The sequence below is a fragment of the Monodelphis domestica genome, chromosome 7, assembly GCF_027887165.1.
Source record: "Monodelphis domestica isolate mMonDom1 chromosome 7, mMonDom1.pri, whole genome shotgun sequence".
NCBI classification, from domain to species: Eukaryota; Metazoa; Chordata; class Mammalia; order Didelphimorphia; family Didelphidae; genus Monodelphis; species Monodelphis domestica.
Window position 1 is genome coordinate 129195380 of NC_077233.1, and position 21300 is coordinate 129216679.

Here is a 21300-nt window from a genome sequence, read left to right on the forward strand (position 1 = left end):
GTCTCTTCCCATTCTAAGATGCCCTCCATAGAACTGCCAAAATTATTTTCTTGAAGTTCAAATTTGACTATATTATCTATCTATCTATCTATCCATCTATCTATCTATCATATAACTATATTATCTGCACCATTCTTTCCAGAATCAAAAAGGAAGTTCTTTGGCAGGCAAAATCCATCCCAATCTGGCCTCCTATCTTTCTAGTTTTATATTTATATACACTATGATCCAGCAGTACTAGCCTTGCACAGGACACTCCCTATCTCCTTATCTTTGCAATGGCCATTCCTGATAGGCTTTATTTTCTCACTTTTACCTCTTAGAATCCAAGGCTTCCTCTAAGACTCATCTCAATTGCTACCTTCCATGGGAAATCTTTCTAAAGACTCCCAGGTGCTAGTGCCTTTCTTTCTAAGGTTACCTTCTATCTACTCTTTATGCATTTCTTAACTGCCTATTTACTTGCATTATTTCCCCCCTTTAGAAAATAAGTTCTTTGATCCAAGCATTCTGAAAGGCAATTTGGAATTATGCCCAAAGGGCTATAAAATAATGCATACCCTTTGATCCAGCAATGCCATTATTAGATCTGTATCCCAGAGAAATTTTAAAAAGAGGGGAAAGGACTTACTTATACAAAAATATTCGTGGCTGCTCTTTTTGTGATGCAAAGAATTGAAAATTGAGAGGATGTCCTTTGTTTGGGGAATGGAAGAACAAATTGTGGTATGTGATAGTAAGGGAATACTATTGTGCTGTAACAAATGATGAACAAGATGATATCAGAAAGTGCTAGAAAGATATGCATGAACTGATGCAGAGAGAAATAAGCAGAACCAGGAAAACATTATACATAATAACAACAATTTTGTGGAATGATCAATTGTGATAGACTTAGCTACTCTCAGCAATAAGACAATTCTGAGGGACTCATGACAAAGAATGCTATCCCCCCTTCAGAAAAAATAACTGTTACAGTTGTAATGCAGATAAATGCATCTTACTTTTCACTTTAGTTTATTTGAGTTTTTATTTTGGGATTTTGGTTTCATATGTGAATTCTCTTATAAAAATAAATAATATAGCGATATGATTTACATCATAATATCTGTATAACCCAGATCAAATTGCTTAACAGATCCAAAATGGGGGATGAAAGGGATGTAGGGAGACAATCTCCATCATATAACTTAAGAAAACTTATTTGGAAAAGTGTTAATACATGTAATTAAATAAAATAGCTTTTAAAATGAATAAATATATATTTGCAAATTCTAAAAAAATTACATAAGCTCTTTGAGTTCAAGAAGTGCTATTGCCTTTCTTTGCATCTTTCAAAGCAAATACAATATCTTTCACAGTATTGAGTACTTGATAAAATGCTTGTTGGTTGATCAATTGATTAATAAAAATAAAAATTTAGGATTTCCTTCACAACTCAACAATGAAAAATTATACATTTCTTTTCCAGTTTGAGGGCTGCAAGAAGGCCTTTTCAAGGCTAGAAAATCTCAAGATTCACCTAAGAAGCCACACAGGAGAGAAACCATACCTGTGCCAGCATCCAGGATGTCAGAAAGCCTTCAGTAATTCCAGTGATAGAGCCAAGCACCAGAGAACTCATCTGGACACTGTAAGAATGGACAGAGGTTTTTCCAATTTAAACTTTAATTCTCAGTGTTAAAAACAAAATCCTAATATTAGGGCAATTAGGATAGAGAACAAGGGTTGGAGACAGGAGGACCTTGGTTCAAATTGGGCTTCAGACACTCCCTAGCTGTGTGACCCTGGGCAAGTCACTTGATCCCAATTGCCTAGCCCTTACCACTCTTCTGCCTTTGAACCAGTACTTAGTATCAATTGTAAGACTGAAGGTAAGAGGGTTTTTTTTGTTTGTTTATTTGTTTGTTTGTTTTTAAGAACTCTTAATATGGCAGCTAGAAAGATTAGAGTTAAGTTGGGGACAAGTTCCCTTGATGACCTGCATATTGATGGATTGCCCAAGACTCTTCCCAAAGGCAGGAAAGCCAACAGGAGAGTGGTTAGAAGGTGCCACCATCAGATGTTCTCCCCTTTCTTTCGGTAGATTCAATGCCAATCTTAAAACTGATATGAAAGCATTTTAAATCAGTGAATTCTCTGGGAATAGAAAGGGAATTTGATTGAATAATACATATTAATTTAAATGGACAAACTAGCTGGTATCAATTGTCATTATTACCTATGCACAAAGATGGCATATAGTATATATATATAGTAATATATACATATGGATCACTATATATATATTGATTATGATCATTATAGAAATGTAATAGTTGAAATATTATCTCTAATATATTCCAGTTGTGGGACTTTGGGCAAGATCACTTAATCTTTCAGTGTTCTAGTCAACTCTGAGTCTCAAATTGCAAAAAAAAAGAAAGAAAGAAATGCTAATATGCATTATTAGAGGGACCATTAGCCCTGGGCATTTTCACTGGCTACCCTCCATACACAAATCCCCTTCCTCCTTGCTTGAACTCCCAGCTTCCTCTAAACCTCAGCCAGATCCCACATTTTTGCAGAAGCCTTTCCTTGTCCCCTTTAATTGTAGCACCTTGCCTCTGAGACTGTCTTCAGTTTATCCTGTGTATATTTTGTTTGTATTTAGCTGTTTACATATTGCTTCCTCACTTGGATCACGAGGTCCTTTTGGGCAGGGAACATCTTCCTGTTTAGTGTAATTGCTAGCTCAGAATAAGTAAATAATTGATAAAATTCCATTGATTTCACTTGAGTTGGGAGTTCCCCATACTAATGAAATTGCAGGTGAAAACCCTATCCCTATCCCTCCTCCTTTAGATTTTATTGCATTTTATTTGAAGGCCCTCTGAAGCATTAAAGCTTTGTTTCCTTGTCCCAAGCCATGAATTGATCAGCAAGAAGGATGTTTTGAGTATCACTCTCCATGGGCTTTAGACACTAGAGATGTTTCTATCCTGAAGTAGGCTGGTACAATGGCTCAACCTGCTGCTGCTGCTGCTGCTGCTGGATGATAATGATGGTGGTGATGATAGTGTTTATTTTGTTATTTAAGGTTAGCAAAACTTTTTACATATATCTCATTTCATCTCCACGGCATCCCTGTGGTGATATAATAGAAGTTCTCATTATCTTCATTTTTACAGATGAGGAAACTGAGGCAGAGTTTAAGAGGCTCTGAAATAATGTTATCATTTATATAGCACTTTAAGTCTCGTAAAGCACTTTATTTTTTTTTTTAAATATATTTTATTTGATCATTTCCAAGCATTATTCGTTAAAGACATAGATCATTTTCTTTTCCTCCCCCCCACCCCCCATAGCCGACGCGTAAGTCCACTGGGCATTAGATGTTTTCTTGATTTGAACCCATTGCTTTGTTGATAGTATTTGCATTAGAGTGTTCATTTAAGGTCTATCCTCTGTCATGTCCCCTCAACCTCTGTATTCAGGCAGTTGCTTTTTCTCGGTGTTTCCACTCCCATAGTTTATCCTTTGCTTATGAATGGTGTTTTTTTCTCCTGGATCCCTGAAAGTTGTTCAGGGACATTACACCGCCACTAATGGAGAAGTCCATTACGTTCGATTATACCACAGTGTATTAGTCTCTGTGTACAATGTTCTCCTGGTTCTGCTCCTCTCGCTCTGCATCACTTCCTGGAGGTTGTTCCAGTCTCCATGGAACTTCTCCACTTTATTATTCCTTTGAGCACAATAGTATTCCATCACCAACATATACCACAGTTTGTTCAGCCATTCCCCAATTGATGGGCATCCCCTCGTTTTCCAGTTTTGGGCCACCACAAAGAGCGCAGCTATGAATATTTTTGTACAAGTCTTTGTGTCCATTATCTCTTTGGGGTACAGACCCAGCAGTGCTATGGCTGGGTCAAAGGGTAGATATTCTTTTGTCGCCCTTTGGGCATAGTTCCAAATTGCCCTCCAGAATGGTTGGATCAGTTCACAACTCCACCAGCAATGAATTAATGTCCCTACTTTGCCACATCCCCTCCAGCATTCATTACTTTCCTTTGCTGTTATGTTAGCCAATCTGCTAGGTGTGAGGTGATACCTCAGAGTTGTTTTGATTTGCATCTCTCTGATTATGAGAGATGTAGAACACTTCTTCATGTGCTTGTTAATAGTTTTGATTTCTTTATCTGAGAACTGCCTATCCATTTCCCTTGCCCATTTATCAATTGGAGAATGGCTTGATTTTTTGTACAATTGATTTAGCTCATTATAAATATGAGTAATTAAACCTTTGTCAGAGGTTTCTATGAAGATTTTTTCCCAATTTGTTGTTTCCCTTCTGATTTTAGTTATATTGGTTTTGTTTGTACAAAAGCTTTTTAGTTTGATGTAGTCAAAATTATTTATTTTACATTTTGTGATTCTTTCTATATCTTGCTTGGTTTTAAAGCCTTTCCCCTCCCAAAGGTCTGACATGTATACTATTCTGTGTTTACCCAATTTGCTTATGGTTTCCTTCTTTATGTTTAAGTCACTCACCCATTTTGAATTTATCTTGGTGTAGGGTGTGAGGTGTTGATCTATTCCTAGTCTCTCCCACACTGTCTTCCAATTTTCCCAGCAGTTTTTATCGAATAGTGGATTTTTGTCCCAAAAGCTGGGATCTTTGGGTTTATCGTATACTGTCTTGCTGAGGTCATTTTCCCCCAGTCTATTCCACTGATCTTCCTTTCTGTTTCTTAGCCAGTACCAAATTGTTTTGATGACTGCTGCTTTGTAATATAGTTTGAGGTCTGGGACTGCAAGGCCCCCATCATATGTGTTTTTTTTCATTATTTCCCTGGATATCCTTGATCTTTTGTTCTTCCAAATGAACTTTGTTATGGTTTTTTCTAAATCAGTGAAGAAGTATTTTGGTAGTTCAATGGGTATGGCACTAAATAGATAAATAAGTTTGGGTAGGATGGTCATTTTTATTATATTGGCTCGTCCTATCCATGAGCAGTTAATGTTTTTCCAATTGTTCAAGTCTAGTTTTAGTTGTGTGGCGAGTGTTTTGTAGTTGTGTTCATATAGTTCCTGTGTTTGTCTTGGGAGATAGATTCCTAGGTATTTTATTTTGTCTAAGGTGATTTTGAATGGGATTTCTCTTTCTAGTTCTTGCTGCTGAGCTGTGTTGGAGATATATAGAAAAGCTGATGATTTATGTGGGTTTATTTTGTATCCTGCAACTTTGCTAAAGTTGTTGATTATTTCAATTAGCTTTTTGGTTGAATCTCTAGGATTCTTTAAGTAGACCATCATGTCATCCGCAAAGAGTGATAACTTGGTCTCCTCCTTGCCTATTCTGATGCCTTCAATTTCTTTATCTTCTCTAATTGCTACTGCTAGTGTTTCTAGTACAATGTCAAATAGTAGAGGTGATAATGGGCATCCTTGTTTCACTCCTGATCTTATTGGGAATGCATCTAGTTTATCCCCATTGCAGATGATATTAGCTGTTGGTTTTAGATATATACTGTTTATTATTTTTAGGAATGACCCTTCTATTCCTATGCTTTCTAGTGTTTTTAATAGGAATGGGTGTTGTATTTTATCAAAGGCTTTTTCTGCATCTATTGAGATAATCATGTGGTTCTTGCTAGTTTGCTTGTTGATGTGGTCAATTATGTGGATGGTTTTCCTAATGTTGAACCAGCCCTGCATCCCTGGTATGAATCCTACTTGATCATGGTGAATGATCCTTCTGATCACTTGCTGGAGTCTTTTTGCTAGTATCCTATTTAAGATTTTTGCATCTATATTCATTAGGGAGATTGGCCTATAGTTTTCTTTCTCTGTTTTTGACCTGCCTGGTTTTGGAATCAGTACCATGTTTGTGTCGTAAAAGGAGTTTGGTAGAACTCCCTCTTTGCTTATTATGTCAAATAGTTTGTATAGTATTGGGGTTAACTGTTCTCTGAATGTTTGATAGAATTCACAGGTGAATCCATCAGGCCCTGGGGATTTTTTCTTAGGAAGTTCTTTGATGGCTTGATGGATTTCAATTTCTGATATGGGATTATTTAAGAATTCTATTTCCTCTTCTGTTAGTCTAGGCAGTTTGTATTTTTGTATATATTCATCCATTTCTCCTAAATTGGTGTATTTATTGCCATATAATTGGGCAAAGTAATTTCTAATGATTGCCTTAATTTCCTCCTCATTGGAGGTGCTGTCCCCCTTTTCATCTTTAATGCTGTGAATTTGCTTTTCTTCCTTCCTTTTTTTAATTAGATTGACCAGTACTTTGTCTATTTTGTTTGTTTTTTCAAAGTACCAGCTTCTTGTCTTATTTATTAAATCAATAGTTCTATCACTTTCGATTTTATTAATTTCTCCCTTAATTTTTAGGATTTCTAATTTGGTTTTCTGCTGGGGGTTTTTAATTTGATCGCTTTCGAGTTTTTTCAATTGCATTTCCAATTGATTGATCTCTGCTCTCCCTTGTTTGTTAATATGAGCTTTCAGGGATATGAATTTGCCTCTGATTACCGCTTTGGCTGCATCCCAAAAGGTTTGAAAGGATGTTTCGCCATTGTCATTTTCCTTGATGAAATTATTAATTGTTTCTATGATTTCTTCTTTAGCTAAACGGTTTTGGAGTATCATATTGTTTAATTTCCAATTGGTTTTAGATTTGGTTTTCCATGTACCATTACTAATCATTATTTTTATTGCCTTGTGATCTGAGAAGGCTGCATTCATTATTTCTGCTTTTTTGCATTTGTGTGCTATGTTTCTGTGACCTAATGTATGGTCAATTTTTGTGAATGTGCCATGTGGTGCTGAGAAGAAGGTGTATTCCTTTTTATCCCTATTTATTTTTCTCCATATGTCTATTAATTCTAATTTTTCTAAGATTTCATTCACTTCTTTTACCTCTTTCTTATTTATTTTTTGATTTGATTTATCTAAATTTGATAATGGTTGGTTTAAGTCTCCCACTAGTATGGTTTTATTGTCTATTTCTTCCTTCAATTCTCCTAGTTTCTCCATTAGAAATTTGGCTGCTATATTATTTGGTGCATACATGTTGATTAATGATATTTCCTCATTGTCTAGAGTCCCTTTTAACAAAATATAATTACCTTCCCTATCCCTTTTGATCAGGTCTATTTTTGCATTGGCTTTATCAGATATCATGATTACCACTCCTGCCTTCTTTCTATCAGTTGAGGCCCAGAAGGTCTTACTCCATCCTTTAATTCTGACCTTGTGGGTGTCAACCCGCCTCATGTGTGTTTCTTGAAGACAACATATGGTAGGGTTTTGGATTCTAATCCATTCAGCTATTCGTCTACGTTTTATGGGTGAGTTCATCCCATTCACGTTCAAAGTTATGATTGTCATTTGTGGACTCCCTGGCATTTTGATTGCCTTCCCTAATTCTAACCTTTTCTTCTTCGGCTCTACCTTTTAGTCCAGTGATTTACTTTGAATCAGTCCCCCTTGTCCCCTCCCTTGATGTTTCCCTTTTTAGTCCCTCCCTTTTTGTTCCCTCCCCCTCCCCCCTCTCTTTCCCTCCCTTTTTGTTCTCCCTCTCCCCCTCCCCACCTTGGTTTTCCCTTCTCCTTACCCTTGTTGGGTAAGATAGAATTCAAGATCCCAATGGATCTGGATGTTTTTCCCTCTCAGAGTTGATTTCCCTGAGATTGAGGTTTAAGTAAACCCCCCCCCCCCTCTCTTCCTCTCCTTCTTATAGGAGTTTTCTTCCCCTCCCCTTCCCCTGTGAATCTTTGTGTGAGAACCATTATTCTATTTGGTCTTTCTTTACCCCCTATTTATACATTACATTTTCCCCACATATTAGTATACATAGGTTGATATAAATGTAGTCCTTATAGAAGAGAGTTTGAGTAAAAGAAGATAACATTTTTCCCCTTTCCTTAATATTTACCTTTTCAGGTATTCCTTGCTCTTTAATTTTCGGTATCAAACTTTCCACAGAGCTCTGGTCTTTTCTTTGCAAAAAGTTGGAAGTCTTCTATTTTGTTGAATGCCCATACTTTCCCTTGGAAGTATATAGTCAGTTTTGCTGGGTAGCTGATTCTTGGTTGGAGACCCAGCTCTCTTGCCTTTCTGAAGATCATGTTCCATGCCTTACGATCATTCAGCGTAGAACTTGCAAGGTCTTGTGTGACCCTGATTGGCATTCCTTTATATCTAAATTGTCTTTTTCTGGCTTCCTGTAGGATTTTTTCTTTTGTTTGATAGCTTTGGAATTTGGCAATTACATTCCTGGGAGTTGTCTTTTGGGGGTTTAGTGTAGAAGGTGTTCTGTGAGCTCTGTCAGTGGCTGTATTGCCCCCGTGTTCTAGAATCTCTGGGCAATTTTCTTTGATTATATCTTGTATCACCATGTCCAGTTTGGTGTTTATTTCTGGCTTTTCTGGGAGTCCAATTATTCTTAAATTTTCTCTTCTCCCCCTGTTTTCCAGATCTATCACCTTGTCGGTGAGATATTTTATGTTCTCTTCTAATTTCTTGGTGTTTTGGCTTTGCTTTATTAGTTCTTGCTTTAAAGCCTGGTTTTCTTTTACAGTTTGGTCAAACTGGTTTTGTAGATGCGTGAATTTCTTTTGCATCATTTCCCACTTTTCCTCCCAGAGGGCTTCCATCTTTTTGGTCCTTTCTGATTCAAATTCTTCATGTGTTTGTGGAGAGTTTCTATTTCCTTTGGAAGATTTTGGAGAATTTTCTTGTATATCTTCTTCTATCTGCTCTGTATTTTGTATTTTGGCTCCATAGAATGTGTCCAGAGTCGCCCCTTTCTTCTTATTTTTCTTGGTATTTTGGGGCTTCTGTGCTTCTGTGGAGTTTGTCATCTCTGAACGTGGAGGATTGGCTTTTCTTGTCTTTGTCTGGTGATCAGAGGCTTTAGTCCTGGGCAGATGTTGGTTTTATGAGCGTTCCCTGGGTTAAACTGAATATGCCTCACTGGAACTGGAATGGAAGGGTCGGACCACGAGGCCACACTCTCCCCCTGGCTCGATTTCCGGAAGTTGCCTTCAGGTGAGGCTGTTTCGTCGGCCTGCGGGGGGATGGGCTGCCGCTTCCCCAAGCTCCGAGAGCACAGACTTTCACTGAGACTTGGATAGCAGGATCCAGCCCGTGAGGCTGTCTTGCCCGCCCTGAGGGTTGCTGTTGTTTTGACCAGCTCTCTGCAGCGGAGGCCCCAGGCAGTAACTTTCACCCGGACCGACCAGCTCTTTGCAGTGGAGGCCCCAGGCAGTAACTTTCACCGGGACTGGGACTTGGGTAGAAGACCCTGAGGGTTGTTGTTCCTCAGACCCTGCTCTCTGAGCCCGGCGCGGCTGCCGCTTCCGGGAGCCTTGGACTCTGCGCTCCTACCCCTGAGGTCCGAGGGATCTCGGGTTATGGCTTTTAAGGGGAGCCGTACCTTTTGAACCGGGTCCAGGTCCAGGAGGAGGGTTCCCAGGGTCTGTGCTGTTGATCGTTTTGAATTTCGGCGCCTTAGGAGCTTCTGGTTTGAGATCGGTCGGGAAGGGTTTTCCGGAGATCTGAGCTTCAGCTTTCTCTAAGCCGCCATCTTAACCGGAAGTCGACCTCGTAAAGCACTTTAGATATGTTATTTGTGCCTTATGCACTCTGTCAAGTAGGTTCTGTTCTTATCCTTGTTTTACAGATGAGAAAGCCCAAACAAGCAGAGGTTAGGTGACTGTCCTAGGGTTGCACAAATAAGTAAATTGAGACTGAATTTGAACTTGTTTTCCTGACTGTAGACCTAATGCTTCATACTGTGCCACATTTAAATATCCATGATTTCCTCAAAGTGGATGCTTTGTGCTTTAGTAGATAGTTTCTGTGAGTTGTCATGGTCCCCAAATTTAAACCCCTGATCACTTGAGAGCCAACTTTTGGGTAATGACTACCTCTGAATATAGCCAGGCCAGTTCTCAGACAAAAGTTCTTCCAGCCAATTGCCAAGTCAGTACCTAGAGCTTTTCCAGGTTAGTAAGACCTTTTGGTTTGCTTTCCACTTGCATGAACTTGTAGAACCCAAAGTTCCCTCCCCAACTGCTAGGAAACACTAAAGTTGGCTTTAGTAGGGGAATAATATAATGCTAACAATAGAAAGAGGCAATATCTTGTAATGGATAGAAAGCTGGTCTCAAACCAGGAAGATCTGAGTTCAAGTCTTTACTCTCACCTACTAGATGTGTAACACAGAACAAATCCCTTAATCTCTAGGGATCTTGCATAGTCTCTAAAAAAACAGGTTGTAGTGGAATTGCACATGGGCTACTGGAGGGGGCTGGGGGAAGGGGAGGAAAAGAACATGAAACTTGTAACCATGGAAAAATAGTCTAAATTAATTAAATACTATTTTCCAAATAAAAAACTAAAATAAATAAATATTAAAATAAATAAAATAAAACAAAACAATGGGTTGTAGAGAAGGTGTTGATCTACATTGTTACAGGGTATTTCCTCACCCAGGAGTGCCCCCATACCAGCCTAAACACAGGTCCATTGCTAAACCCCCAAAATTGTCTCATATAGTAATATAGACATATGATATACCAATATATAATTAATTAGAAATTATTATATAAGTTAATATAATAATGTGTTATTCTCATCATTATAAATATATAATTATATTAATACATAAAAATCTAGTGTCTTAAGGTTCATGAAATGCTTTACACATTTGATCTCATTTGATCTTTGTAATAACCTTGTGAGGTAGACAGTAGTCTCATTTTGCAGTGTTAGTATTCAGCTAATTAATCCTGAGGGTATAATTTAATTGTGTGTGCCATATCTCTACAACAATTTGAACTTTGAAATAAACCCTGTGAAAACAATTACTTTTCACTCTTATGCCTTCACCTCTCTTTCTGTCTTTATCTCTCTTCTTCGTATACCTTTCAGACATCTCTGCTTATTTTTTGAATTGCATTGATATACTTCTATTATTTGCTTTTCCAATATGTGTCATATTTTCCTCATATGAGGCTAGTTCTGACGATATGTAATTCTACTTAACTTAAAAGCATCGGGATAGATGTAGAATACATATCGGTATCTCTTATCCCACATTCTTGCAAATAATGTATTCATGACAGCACTTTTTCAGTGTTAATATTCTGGTGTCTATTATTAAACTATAGCAGAGCTTGAGTTTTAAAAAGATACTGTTATTTCTACACACCTTCTCATACATATTTACAATGATTCTGATATCATCTTTGACATATTTATTACTTTTTTATCAGATCCTATTTGTCACTAGTGATTTCAGAAGTATTCCAGTACACAAACATTATATCCCTTTGAAGGAGGATATTTCTATTTAGAAAGCATTTAGATGCAGCCAGGGAGAGCAGTGAATAGTACTCTGGACTTGAAGTCAAGAAAACCTGAGTTCAAGTTTGGTCTCAGACTCTTAGTATCTGTGTAATCCTGGCCAAGTCATTTAACCTCTGCCTGCCTCAGTTGCCATCATCTATAAAACAAGGATAAAGACAGCACCTATTTCACAGGGATATTAGGAGGATAAAATAAGATAATATGTATAAAGCACTTGCTAATATATATATATGTATATATATATACACACACAAGTTATTGTTATTATTAGTTATGCAACATGGTTGCCAAGACATTTACATACATATATGAATGCACATCTACATATATAAACACATGCACAAATAAACCATGCATATACATATATGAAGTTTATACTACTTTCAAATAATTTTTGAATGACTACTAAGGATTAAGTTGTTTAATTTGGGGTTCTAGGCTCTTCACCACCTGGAACTGAGGAGAGCTAAAAAAATCAAATCAAATAATCATGGGACTTACTGTATGAAGGCATAATTTTAAATAAAACTATAATACAAAAATGCTATGTATATGCAGAAAAAAGGTCCAAGCAAAGGACCACTAGAAGTATGGAATAGACAGAATCATTGCAAATCGGCAAAGGCAATATGGTAGAGATGATATTTGTTCCCGAAAGGATTTACATAGACACAGTTGTTCTTTGCCTAGGAAAAAGTTTAAAGTTGAGCACAGGAATTAAGACAATGCAGGATTGAATAATTCCTGTGAGGTGAATGTGGTGGGATATAGTGCCGGGATGGGAAGAACCTAGAACCCCCATCTAAAAAGCTGGATCTTTAGTTAGTAGTCGTTCAAAAAGTTTTGATGAGGGGGCAGCTGGGTAGCTCAGTGGATTGAAAGCCAGTCCTAGAGATGGGAGGTCCTAGGTTCAAATCTGGCCTCAGACTCTTCCCAGCTGTGTGACCCTGGGCAAGTCACTTGACCCCCACTGCCTAGCCCTTACCACTCTTCTGCCTTGGAGTCATGGAAGGTAAGGGTTTAAAAAAAAATTAGAAAAAAAGTTTTGATGAGAAAGAGTGACTTGTTAAGATTTTTGCCTAAGGAAGATTGCTCGGTGAGCAGTATGAAGAATTGGTAAACAAAACCAGTTTGAGAACCACTGGACTAGAGACTTTCTAGCTGACTTATTGCCCCATGAAAGTGCCCCTGGCCCCTCAGAAAGTGTGCCAGCTGTGTAAGGAGGGTTGTCTAGCTGGAAAACATTGACTTATGGGTCCAGTAATGAACTGTATGTTGTTTGATCAGGTTCAAGTTTAGCTAAATTGGAAGAACTCACCATAAACTTGGCTACAGGGAGATGAATTTTTCTATCACAGCTACCTATGAGGACTGTCTCCTTAGGAAAGAGGAATTGTCTCTGCTCATAAAAAGAGACAGTACCCACCCTGGTGAAATTATATATCCTTGAATTATAGAAGAAAATATTCATCATAGATTTCTAAATAAAATATGTTTGTATACATTTATGATCAAAAGACTATCCTATTAGCAATGAGTCTATCAACAAACTCATCATTCATGACACTTGTTTTGCTCATTAATAGTTTTGCTCATTAAAATATCACTTGATTATTACTTATAAGTTTGAAAATTTTTGCTTTGTGTTTCCTTGTTGATGCCTTCATATCCAATTAGAGGAAAATATTTTCAGAGTCTTAAAAAGTCTAAAAATAATAGGTTTTTAGTCATCAACTATAAGTTAAAATCAGAATGAAAAGGACAAATATTCAGGTTAAATCTAGAGGAGAAGGAAAGATTATAAAATAAGATTAATTTTATTTATCGAAAAAATAAAGTTAAACATTTTCAAAATCAGACAAGTGAACCTGGGCTTTCTATACCAGTTAGGTCTCAGACTACAGAATTCAGGGATAAACATGTTAAATGTATGCATGTTTTGTACATGTGAGTCTAAGTACTTCTTTGACTAAACTCCAAAAATAAATATAAATGATATTTTGACCACCCATTATTCTGCATTGTACAAATTTCCTCTCTATCAGCATAGTTAATAAAGAGATAATTGCATAAATACAGAAGTGATCTTCAGCATCGGACTGATTGCCAAGTGGAAAAGAAACAAGTCACATTCTTCTAAAATAACCACCAGAGGGGGAAGCTGTGTACCTCAGTGGATTGAGAGCCATACCTAGAGATGGGAGGTCCTAGGCTCAAATCTGACCTCAGACACTTCCCAGCTGTGTGACCCTGGGCAAGTCACTTAACCCCCCTCACACCCACCCATTGCCTAACCCTTACCACGTTTCTGTCTTGGAACCAATACACAGTATTGATTCCAAGACAGAAAGTAAGTGTTTTAAAAAATAAAATAAAATAAAATAAAATAAAATAACCACTAGAATTTCTAAAATTCAATCTGGCTTCTGAAAATTAGGATCTTAGAACTTTATATTTGGAATTAAAATTGGAGATCACCTAGTCCAACTCCTTCATTTCACAGATAAGGAAACTAATAGTCAAAGAAATTAAGAGATTTGTCCAAGGTAATGAATGAGGATAATATCTATAAAGTTCTTTGTTTTTAAGTCCTATAGAAATGAAAGTAGTTATTATTATTATTATTATTATTATTATTATTATTATTAACAATAACAGTAGTCATGATACTACTAATAAGAATTAATAACAATAAATGGAAAGTGGAAAATGGTAAGGGCAGAATTTTAACCTAGATCCTCTGATCCATTGTTCTTTCTCTCACTTCAAATTTTCACTAATTGAAGAGAAAATCACTGAGTGAATGCCCTGTCTCCTAACTCTGGTGACTCATTATAAAGGTCAGTGCTCTAAGGGAGGTAATATGACATAGTAGATGGAGCACAGGTTTAGTAATCAGAAAGTTCTGGGTTCAAATACAGCCTGGGACATTTATTAGCTATGTGATATCTCAGGATTATATTGTATAGACAATTTACTGATTGGCCATACTAGAAGGAATTTCTCTACTCAGCTTACTTTGCAAATAAAAACAGAGATCTAGACCAAAAGAACTTTAAAAATCCAAATTATACTTAAGCTTATTGGTATATAACTCAACAGGGTGAATCAGGGTAAACAATGATGTTCTTCAAGACTGACAATGTGATCTCATTCATTCTTTGAAGCAAGTATAGCCCTCTAAATATGAAGAAAATCACATATAGTTTTTCATGACTAGGATGTTATCCCCCTGTGTCTTGGTTTATATAATGCCAAACATGGGGATTAAAAATAGAAAACACCCATTTAAATAAAGTCTAGATGTTGTCTTTAAACAACAACAGGGAGTCTAGGTTTCCAAAAGATCTTTTGACTTTTTTTTTCCATTTGTATACTGGACTTCTTGCAGACATTATCTTAATGCATCACTTGTCAATTCTAACGCCTATTCATTTAATTGTTGGTTATTTCTATGAATTGTAGATATATTTATTTTCTGTTGGGGACTAACAAAAGGCTTTGAAAGGTAAAGGCATATTTTCTCAAACACTTACCTTTTAGTGTGGTTGATATGGTTATTGATAGGGATACATTTTGCATTAAATTTATAGTACACTCTAAAGGACATATTCCAGAAAAGGTAAAAGCTTATGCTTTACCAAAAACTGAAATTATGTTTTGAGTCTAAAATGAATGCTTTCTAAAGTCGTTCCTAGTTCTGATACATTATAATTCTAAGATTCTACATCATCACAGTTTGTTAAGATGGAGCTACAAACAGCCACATCCAGTTTTTCTGACCTCCTACAACTCACACAATTGTATAGGTAGCCTTTGGTGGATTGGAATCATCAGAACGTTGGGTCACATCTGAATCAACCAAGAACTTCTAGATATTACTTTTATATACATTATTCTGCAACTAATCATCTGAAAAGTATGTAAAACAACCTGCTTAATAAGGGTCTGTTTTTCTGTCATATCTTTTAGACCTGTTTTTTGGATTTTTTTTTTCAACATTTTCCATTTCTATTACACTAACTTTTCCCTCTTAATTCTTTCTCTCTCTGAATCAGGTCTCTTCTGTAACATTCCCAGTTTTTTCTGGACTTTACTTCAACCTCTTTACCTGACTCACTAAAGAATGTGTGTTTGCTAGTTTCTGATTATGCCAAAGATTACTCTCAGGGCAGCACAATTGTAAGTACAACTTGACACACTCACTAATAATTTCAATGTTAAAAAATGTCACAAGGTTTCATGTTATGTAGGCTGGTGAATTGTAAAGTAGATTCTTAACAATGATCAAAGATTCTCCATCTCTTTGTTTTTGTTCCTTTCCCCCACCCCCCCGCCACAAAGCCTGCCTTCCTTTTTTCCTCTGATATAAAATTACCAGGTTTTCTACATAGATTTTGTGTTTATTATCCAGTGTTGAGATCAGAGTCGGTGACAATGCATGTTTTGGAAATCAGGAGGCTTAGCATGGATTTCTCCCTCGTTTGCCTCATGATTTAACCACAGCTGTTTCTTTGTTTCTTTTTTATTTAGAAACCTTATGCATGTCAAATTCCAGGATGCACCAAACGCTACACAGATCCAAGTTCCCTAAGAAAGCACGTCAAGGCACATTCTTCCAAAGACCAACAGGCAAGAAAAAAGGTAATTTTTAAGAGTGCTGCCCAGTCAGGAAAATACATACCCAGGTACTATTATAGCATTAGGACTGTGCACAGGGCCAACTCTGGGCATACTTAGATTGTTCAAGGTGTAACGCGCTTTAGATTGTTTGATGAGGGAAGTCTTCCATGAAGGATTGTTAAGCCTAGTGTTTGTACAGCTAAAATAGACAGCTATAAATCCGTGGGAACGATTAATGTGTAATGAAAATAGAGAGAATAATGGGAGAGAAGTTCCTTGAGTTGAAAAGATCATGTGCCAAAAGAAGAGCTGAATATTTAGTAAAAGACATAAATTAGAGGAGTTACACATGTTCTCATAAAAACTGGTCACTTACAATTGTTCCATTACTGAAAATAAAAGGAACAAAAGTCTCAAAATAAATATACTGTAGCTCAAGTCAGGAGCCCTGATCTGCCTGGTCACTTCTATCTGTCCAAATTATTTCCCCAAACACATACTTCCCCCCACCCAGATATTTTCTTAGCAAGTGGAACTTAAAAAAATTTTTTTTCTTCTCTCTTGGCATCCAGCTGGAGATACTGGTTTATGTTTGTAAACAAAGAGGTCTGATGTATGTGACAGCCAAAAAGTCAGGTGTGCAAGGTTTAAATGTCCTGCCACAGTAGTAAACCACGTTGGCCCATTGGATCTGATTTTGGCTCCTAGGGTGTAGGACTAGGGATGAGTTTCATATCTGACTTGTAACGTCAGTGACTGCCCATCTCTCGAGAGTGTCATCTGAGTACCCTCTAAACAGTCCAGGAGGCAGTCTGAGACTCAACTTGTTTCAAGAGATTGAACTGTGTGGCAGGGGAATCAAAGGATGGTTTCAGGTCAGCCCACTTTCTAGTCAGAAGCTATGAGTTCTTTGACGCTTTGAAAAGGATTTAGTGCTTTTATGTTGGTAAAATGCTCTACAATCCTTTGTATTGTTCATTTTCCCTTCCCAAAGAGTTGCTAGCACGAAGTTAGCTAAGGTGCTCAATGCTCTGACCTCTTCTGAATAGAGTGGTGCCTAGGTGTGGAAGAACGTGATAGATGTTCTCAATCATGTGGGCTCCTACCCTGGGAAATGAGGTACAGGAATCATTTCTATCTCTCTTCTTGAAATACTATCAAGCCTCCCTAGCTCAGACCCCATCCGGTTAGGATGTGCAATATTTAGGCACAGGCTGGGCTAAAATTTTGTATTTTCCCTGAAAAGAAAGATTATGTGCTTTTTTTACATCATCAGTCAAGGAGATGATTTGCTGAGCAAATCACTAATGCAGACAAGAGTACAAGAAAAGGATTTAATCCACTTAGAAGCACAATTCACACCATAAATAATTGAAAAGAATTAAAGGAGATCTAGCAGAACTACTATTTGGGTAGCCCCATGACGGTGATTCCCATTTAACCATGAATAAAACTACCTGCCATAACAAATGTTCCAGAAGCAGATTTTTTCACTGATTCATGCTGACCTTCCTTCATTGTTAGTTAGTGAGATTTTACTATAATAGCAAGTCTATAACACAAATGACATTATAGGTCAGCCTATTCTCCTTTTCCATTAAATGAATGAATGAAGTGAAGGAAAAAAAATTATTAGGTACTTACTACATGCAAGACATGGAAAATACAGATATTTTGGTGTAGAAGACAGAATATGAAGAGTACATAGTAGAATATAGGCATGGACTGTCTCAATTTCATTTTGTTTACCTAGTCAAGTGCCTTACATACAGGAGGTACTTAATATTTGTCTATTAAAATACTATTATTATAATATTTTATATGGTACTATTTCTTTTATATAAATATATTTATATAATTGTTATATAAACATATATAAATAAAATATATTTATTTAGTATAACTAAAATAAAAAGTAATATTCCTTCAGACCTAAAAAATATCATTGATTCAAAGAATTTGAAAGGTGGAATGAACCTCAAAGATAACTAAGTCCAAGAATTCTTAGCCCTTTTTGTAGCATGGACCCCTTCTCAGAATAATGTTTTGAAGTAAATGAAATTATATATATATTTTTAATTTATGTATAAATATATATATGTGATAGCAAAGGAAGTTAATTATATTGAGATACAGTTACCAAAGTGTATATATATATATGTATATACATATATTTTATTTAACATATATATTTATGTATATAAATATATATAACATAAATACTAATATATATATACATATACATATATATATACATATATGTATATGTATATATATATATATATATATATATATATATATATAATAAACTCCTACTTCTGACTTACAATCCATACTAAGTATCAGCTCTAGGGCAAAAAAAAATGTTAAGGGCTAGCCTATCATAGTTAAGTGACTTGCCCTGGGTCAAACAGCTGGAAAGTGTCTGAAGCCAGCTTTAAATGCTGGACTTCTCATTTTCAAGACCTAGTTCTCTGTCCCTTGAACCCCCAGCTGTCCCTACCAAAATATTAAAAAAAAAAAACAATGCATGAACCTAAGGTTAAGAATTCATGAAATAAAGGCCCAAAGGGGTTAATATTCTTCTTTTGTGTCATTCATTTAGTCTATGACAGAACCAAAACCAGAACTCAGGTCCAGTCATAATTAATACACTGCCTTTCCAACACATCATTGCTTCTTCTCTTTTCATCACTTACTCAATTTAAAAGAGGTGGCAGAAGGAGACAGATCATGAAACAGAAAAAGGGGACCTTTGGTTAGTAATTTGGTTTCCTTTTTTCCTCATCCCAGCTCTTCCAAGTTAGGAATCAGCAGATTTTGTTGATGTTGATTTTTATGGAAAATGCTTAAAAAACAGAATTTTAACAGAATGGCCTTTTAGGCCACAAAATAGAGTTTGAGGGCCAATTCTTGGGCAACCTTCAGAAGGCAATTTAGACAACAAGGAAACCAGTTTTCTAGGACAAAGCATAAAAGGATGGAAAAGAATGTGCTCTTCTTATTGCCATATGTAGAGTGAGGTAGTCCGGTGCATCATTGCTACCACTGGGTTCATTTCTAAGAAATAGCTGAGCTAGTCTTGGCTTATTATTATCTCCAGGCCAGTATTACTTTCATATTTTTAACCTGTTCATCTACCAAGTACTTAAAAACAGGAGCAAAAGCGAAAACAAACATTAACCCCCAGGAGGAGCAAAGCTAATGCATCTGACTTCAGGCAATTTGAATTTTTAAGCCTTGCATTGGCATTCTAACATATAATGTTTACAAGGTACAATGGAGTTACTGGACCTTCGAGAAATTCTAATTGCTAACTCACATCATGCTTTGGTATTTGAAATATTTCCTGGCAATAATAATAAAAAAATGCAAGAAACAATAAACCTTTTAAGGCAGAATTAAGATTATTTACGACTTTAATTAAAATAGAAAATTGGCATCATGTCAAAAAAGCCTTTACAAAAATGTGAATTCATCAAAAATAACCATAAAAATTCCAAGGTGATAAAGGCACAGTGGAGTAATAGTTCCAGCCCTAGGGAACTGTTCTGTTGAAAAGAATGAAACCCTTTACTGTCACACCCTGTTAGTCATGGATTCGTTTAATATATCCTGCCTGACTGCCTCTAATCCTCTTTTTAACCTCCCCCTAGACACTAAATGACATTATTTTGGTGTCTTAAGTTGCTGGCTTTATGAGACTGCACCCTGAAATATGTTCCAGAGACCAAGCACCTTCAACCACAGGAGAAACGTGTCTAAGTAGATGGCAGAGATACCACACATCTAAGGATGAATATTCCCAACTATAAACCTCTTGTTTTTGTCCTCACACCTGTTGAAATCCATCTTTGGAACCCAGTGTCCAGTATTCAGCCTGCTTCTGCCAAAATATACACCTATTTCATGGAAGGAGGTGAAATAAAATAAGAAAAAGCCTAAAATTGCAGTTAATTGGTATTCAAGCTGTGCAAAAATATTCTCTTCTGCAGAGGAATTGGGATAATTTGACTCATTGCATGCAGAGTAACTTTTCTCATAGCATAATATGTGCACACCCACACAGCTCATCAGCTGGTGTGCAGACTTCTTCCATCTAATCTGCTTTGCAGATCCTGAATTCATTAAATAAATGATCTCTACAGGTAAAAGAGCATTGAAGCCCAGAGTCACCAGCTATGGTCTTGACTGAGCACAGAATTGATCCTGTGGGGTAAAAAGCAGATCCTTGTCTTTCAATTCAGTATACTGAAGAGAGGATGAAAAAAAAAAAGACAAGTCAGGCAATAAGCCACTTGAAAATTTTCTTAAAGCAACAAAAGTTTTATCAGAATTTTTTTTTTCATTTTTACCTATGAGGTTCATAAACGTGAGATTTTCCCTTCGATTTTGCCCTGCTAAAAAATTAAAGATTAAGAACAAAAGGGACAGGAGTCCAAAAGTTAGGAGTAACAAAAATTAACCTTCAGTTTATGGTAAATATGCTCTTGAAAAGCTGTGCAAAAATTTGGGTCATATTTTTAATAGACTAGAGGATGGCATTATTTAAAATAATCCTCTGATGAATTCTTTTGCAAAGCAAATAATTCTTTTATTAAATTGTCACTGTACAATCATTTAAGTTTTTTTTTAAATGGGATGTACTTGTATGAGTCAATAGAAATAAGATCACCTTTTAAGGTCCTTTCAATTCTTACATATTATCCTAGGAAAATTAGCAATAATCCCCATTAAAAAAAGAAAAAAGTGATAATCCCCATTAAAAACAATAGTATGTAATGGATTTCTGAATGGTTCAACAGTTTAGATATGATGAAGTTAATGAGTTTTAAGCTAATGATGGTTTTCAATGGAAATATATGATATGTTGGGTTATGAGACCTATTTAATCCCATAACCCCATTCCCCACCACCACAACCACCAAAGCAAGTCCATGTCTGAACTCACAGGTGCCCTCTTCTGGTTTCAAACAGTCCATAATTCTCCTTGCTTAACAGAGTATGTAAACCTCAGTTCTCCTGTAAGGAGGAAACCACAGGGTTTTTTGCCCCTTCCCTTGTTTCCTGAGAAACTCTTGTGTATTTAGAGGGGGAAGAAGAAGTTACTAGGAAGTGTTAAGTGGAATATATTTTGAAGGAGGAGGTAGGACTACAAACAAAAAGTTTTCAAGGCTTACAAAGGTTCAAATGGTTTACTATTGGCCCTCACCATCAGTAAGATATTTGCCTTTGCTTATTTTTATATAAAATTTTTCTCTTCTCTAGATCTTGAGAAACTCTAGTTATTTTGCTAAAAAC

The 21300-nt window shown here is 36.4% G+C and overlaps 1 protein-coding gene across 1 annotated transcript in view; it reads left to right on the plus strand.

Moving 5' to 3' along the window:
* GLIS3 (GLIS family zinc finger 3) overlaps positions 1-21300 on the plus strand; it is a 601540-nt gene that overhangs the window by 421803 nt on the left and 158437 nt on the right. The window contains exons 5-6 of the mRNA XM_056805458.1: positions 1472-1633; positions 15910-16020. Of these exons, the coding sequence (XP_056661436.1) occupies positions 1472-1633; positions 15910-16020 (273 nt within the window). The remainder of the gene's footprint in view (positions 1-1471; positions 1634-15909; positions 16021-21300) is intronic.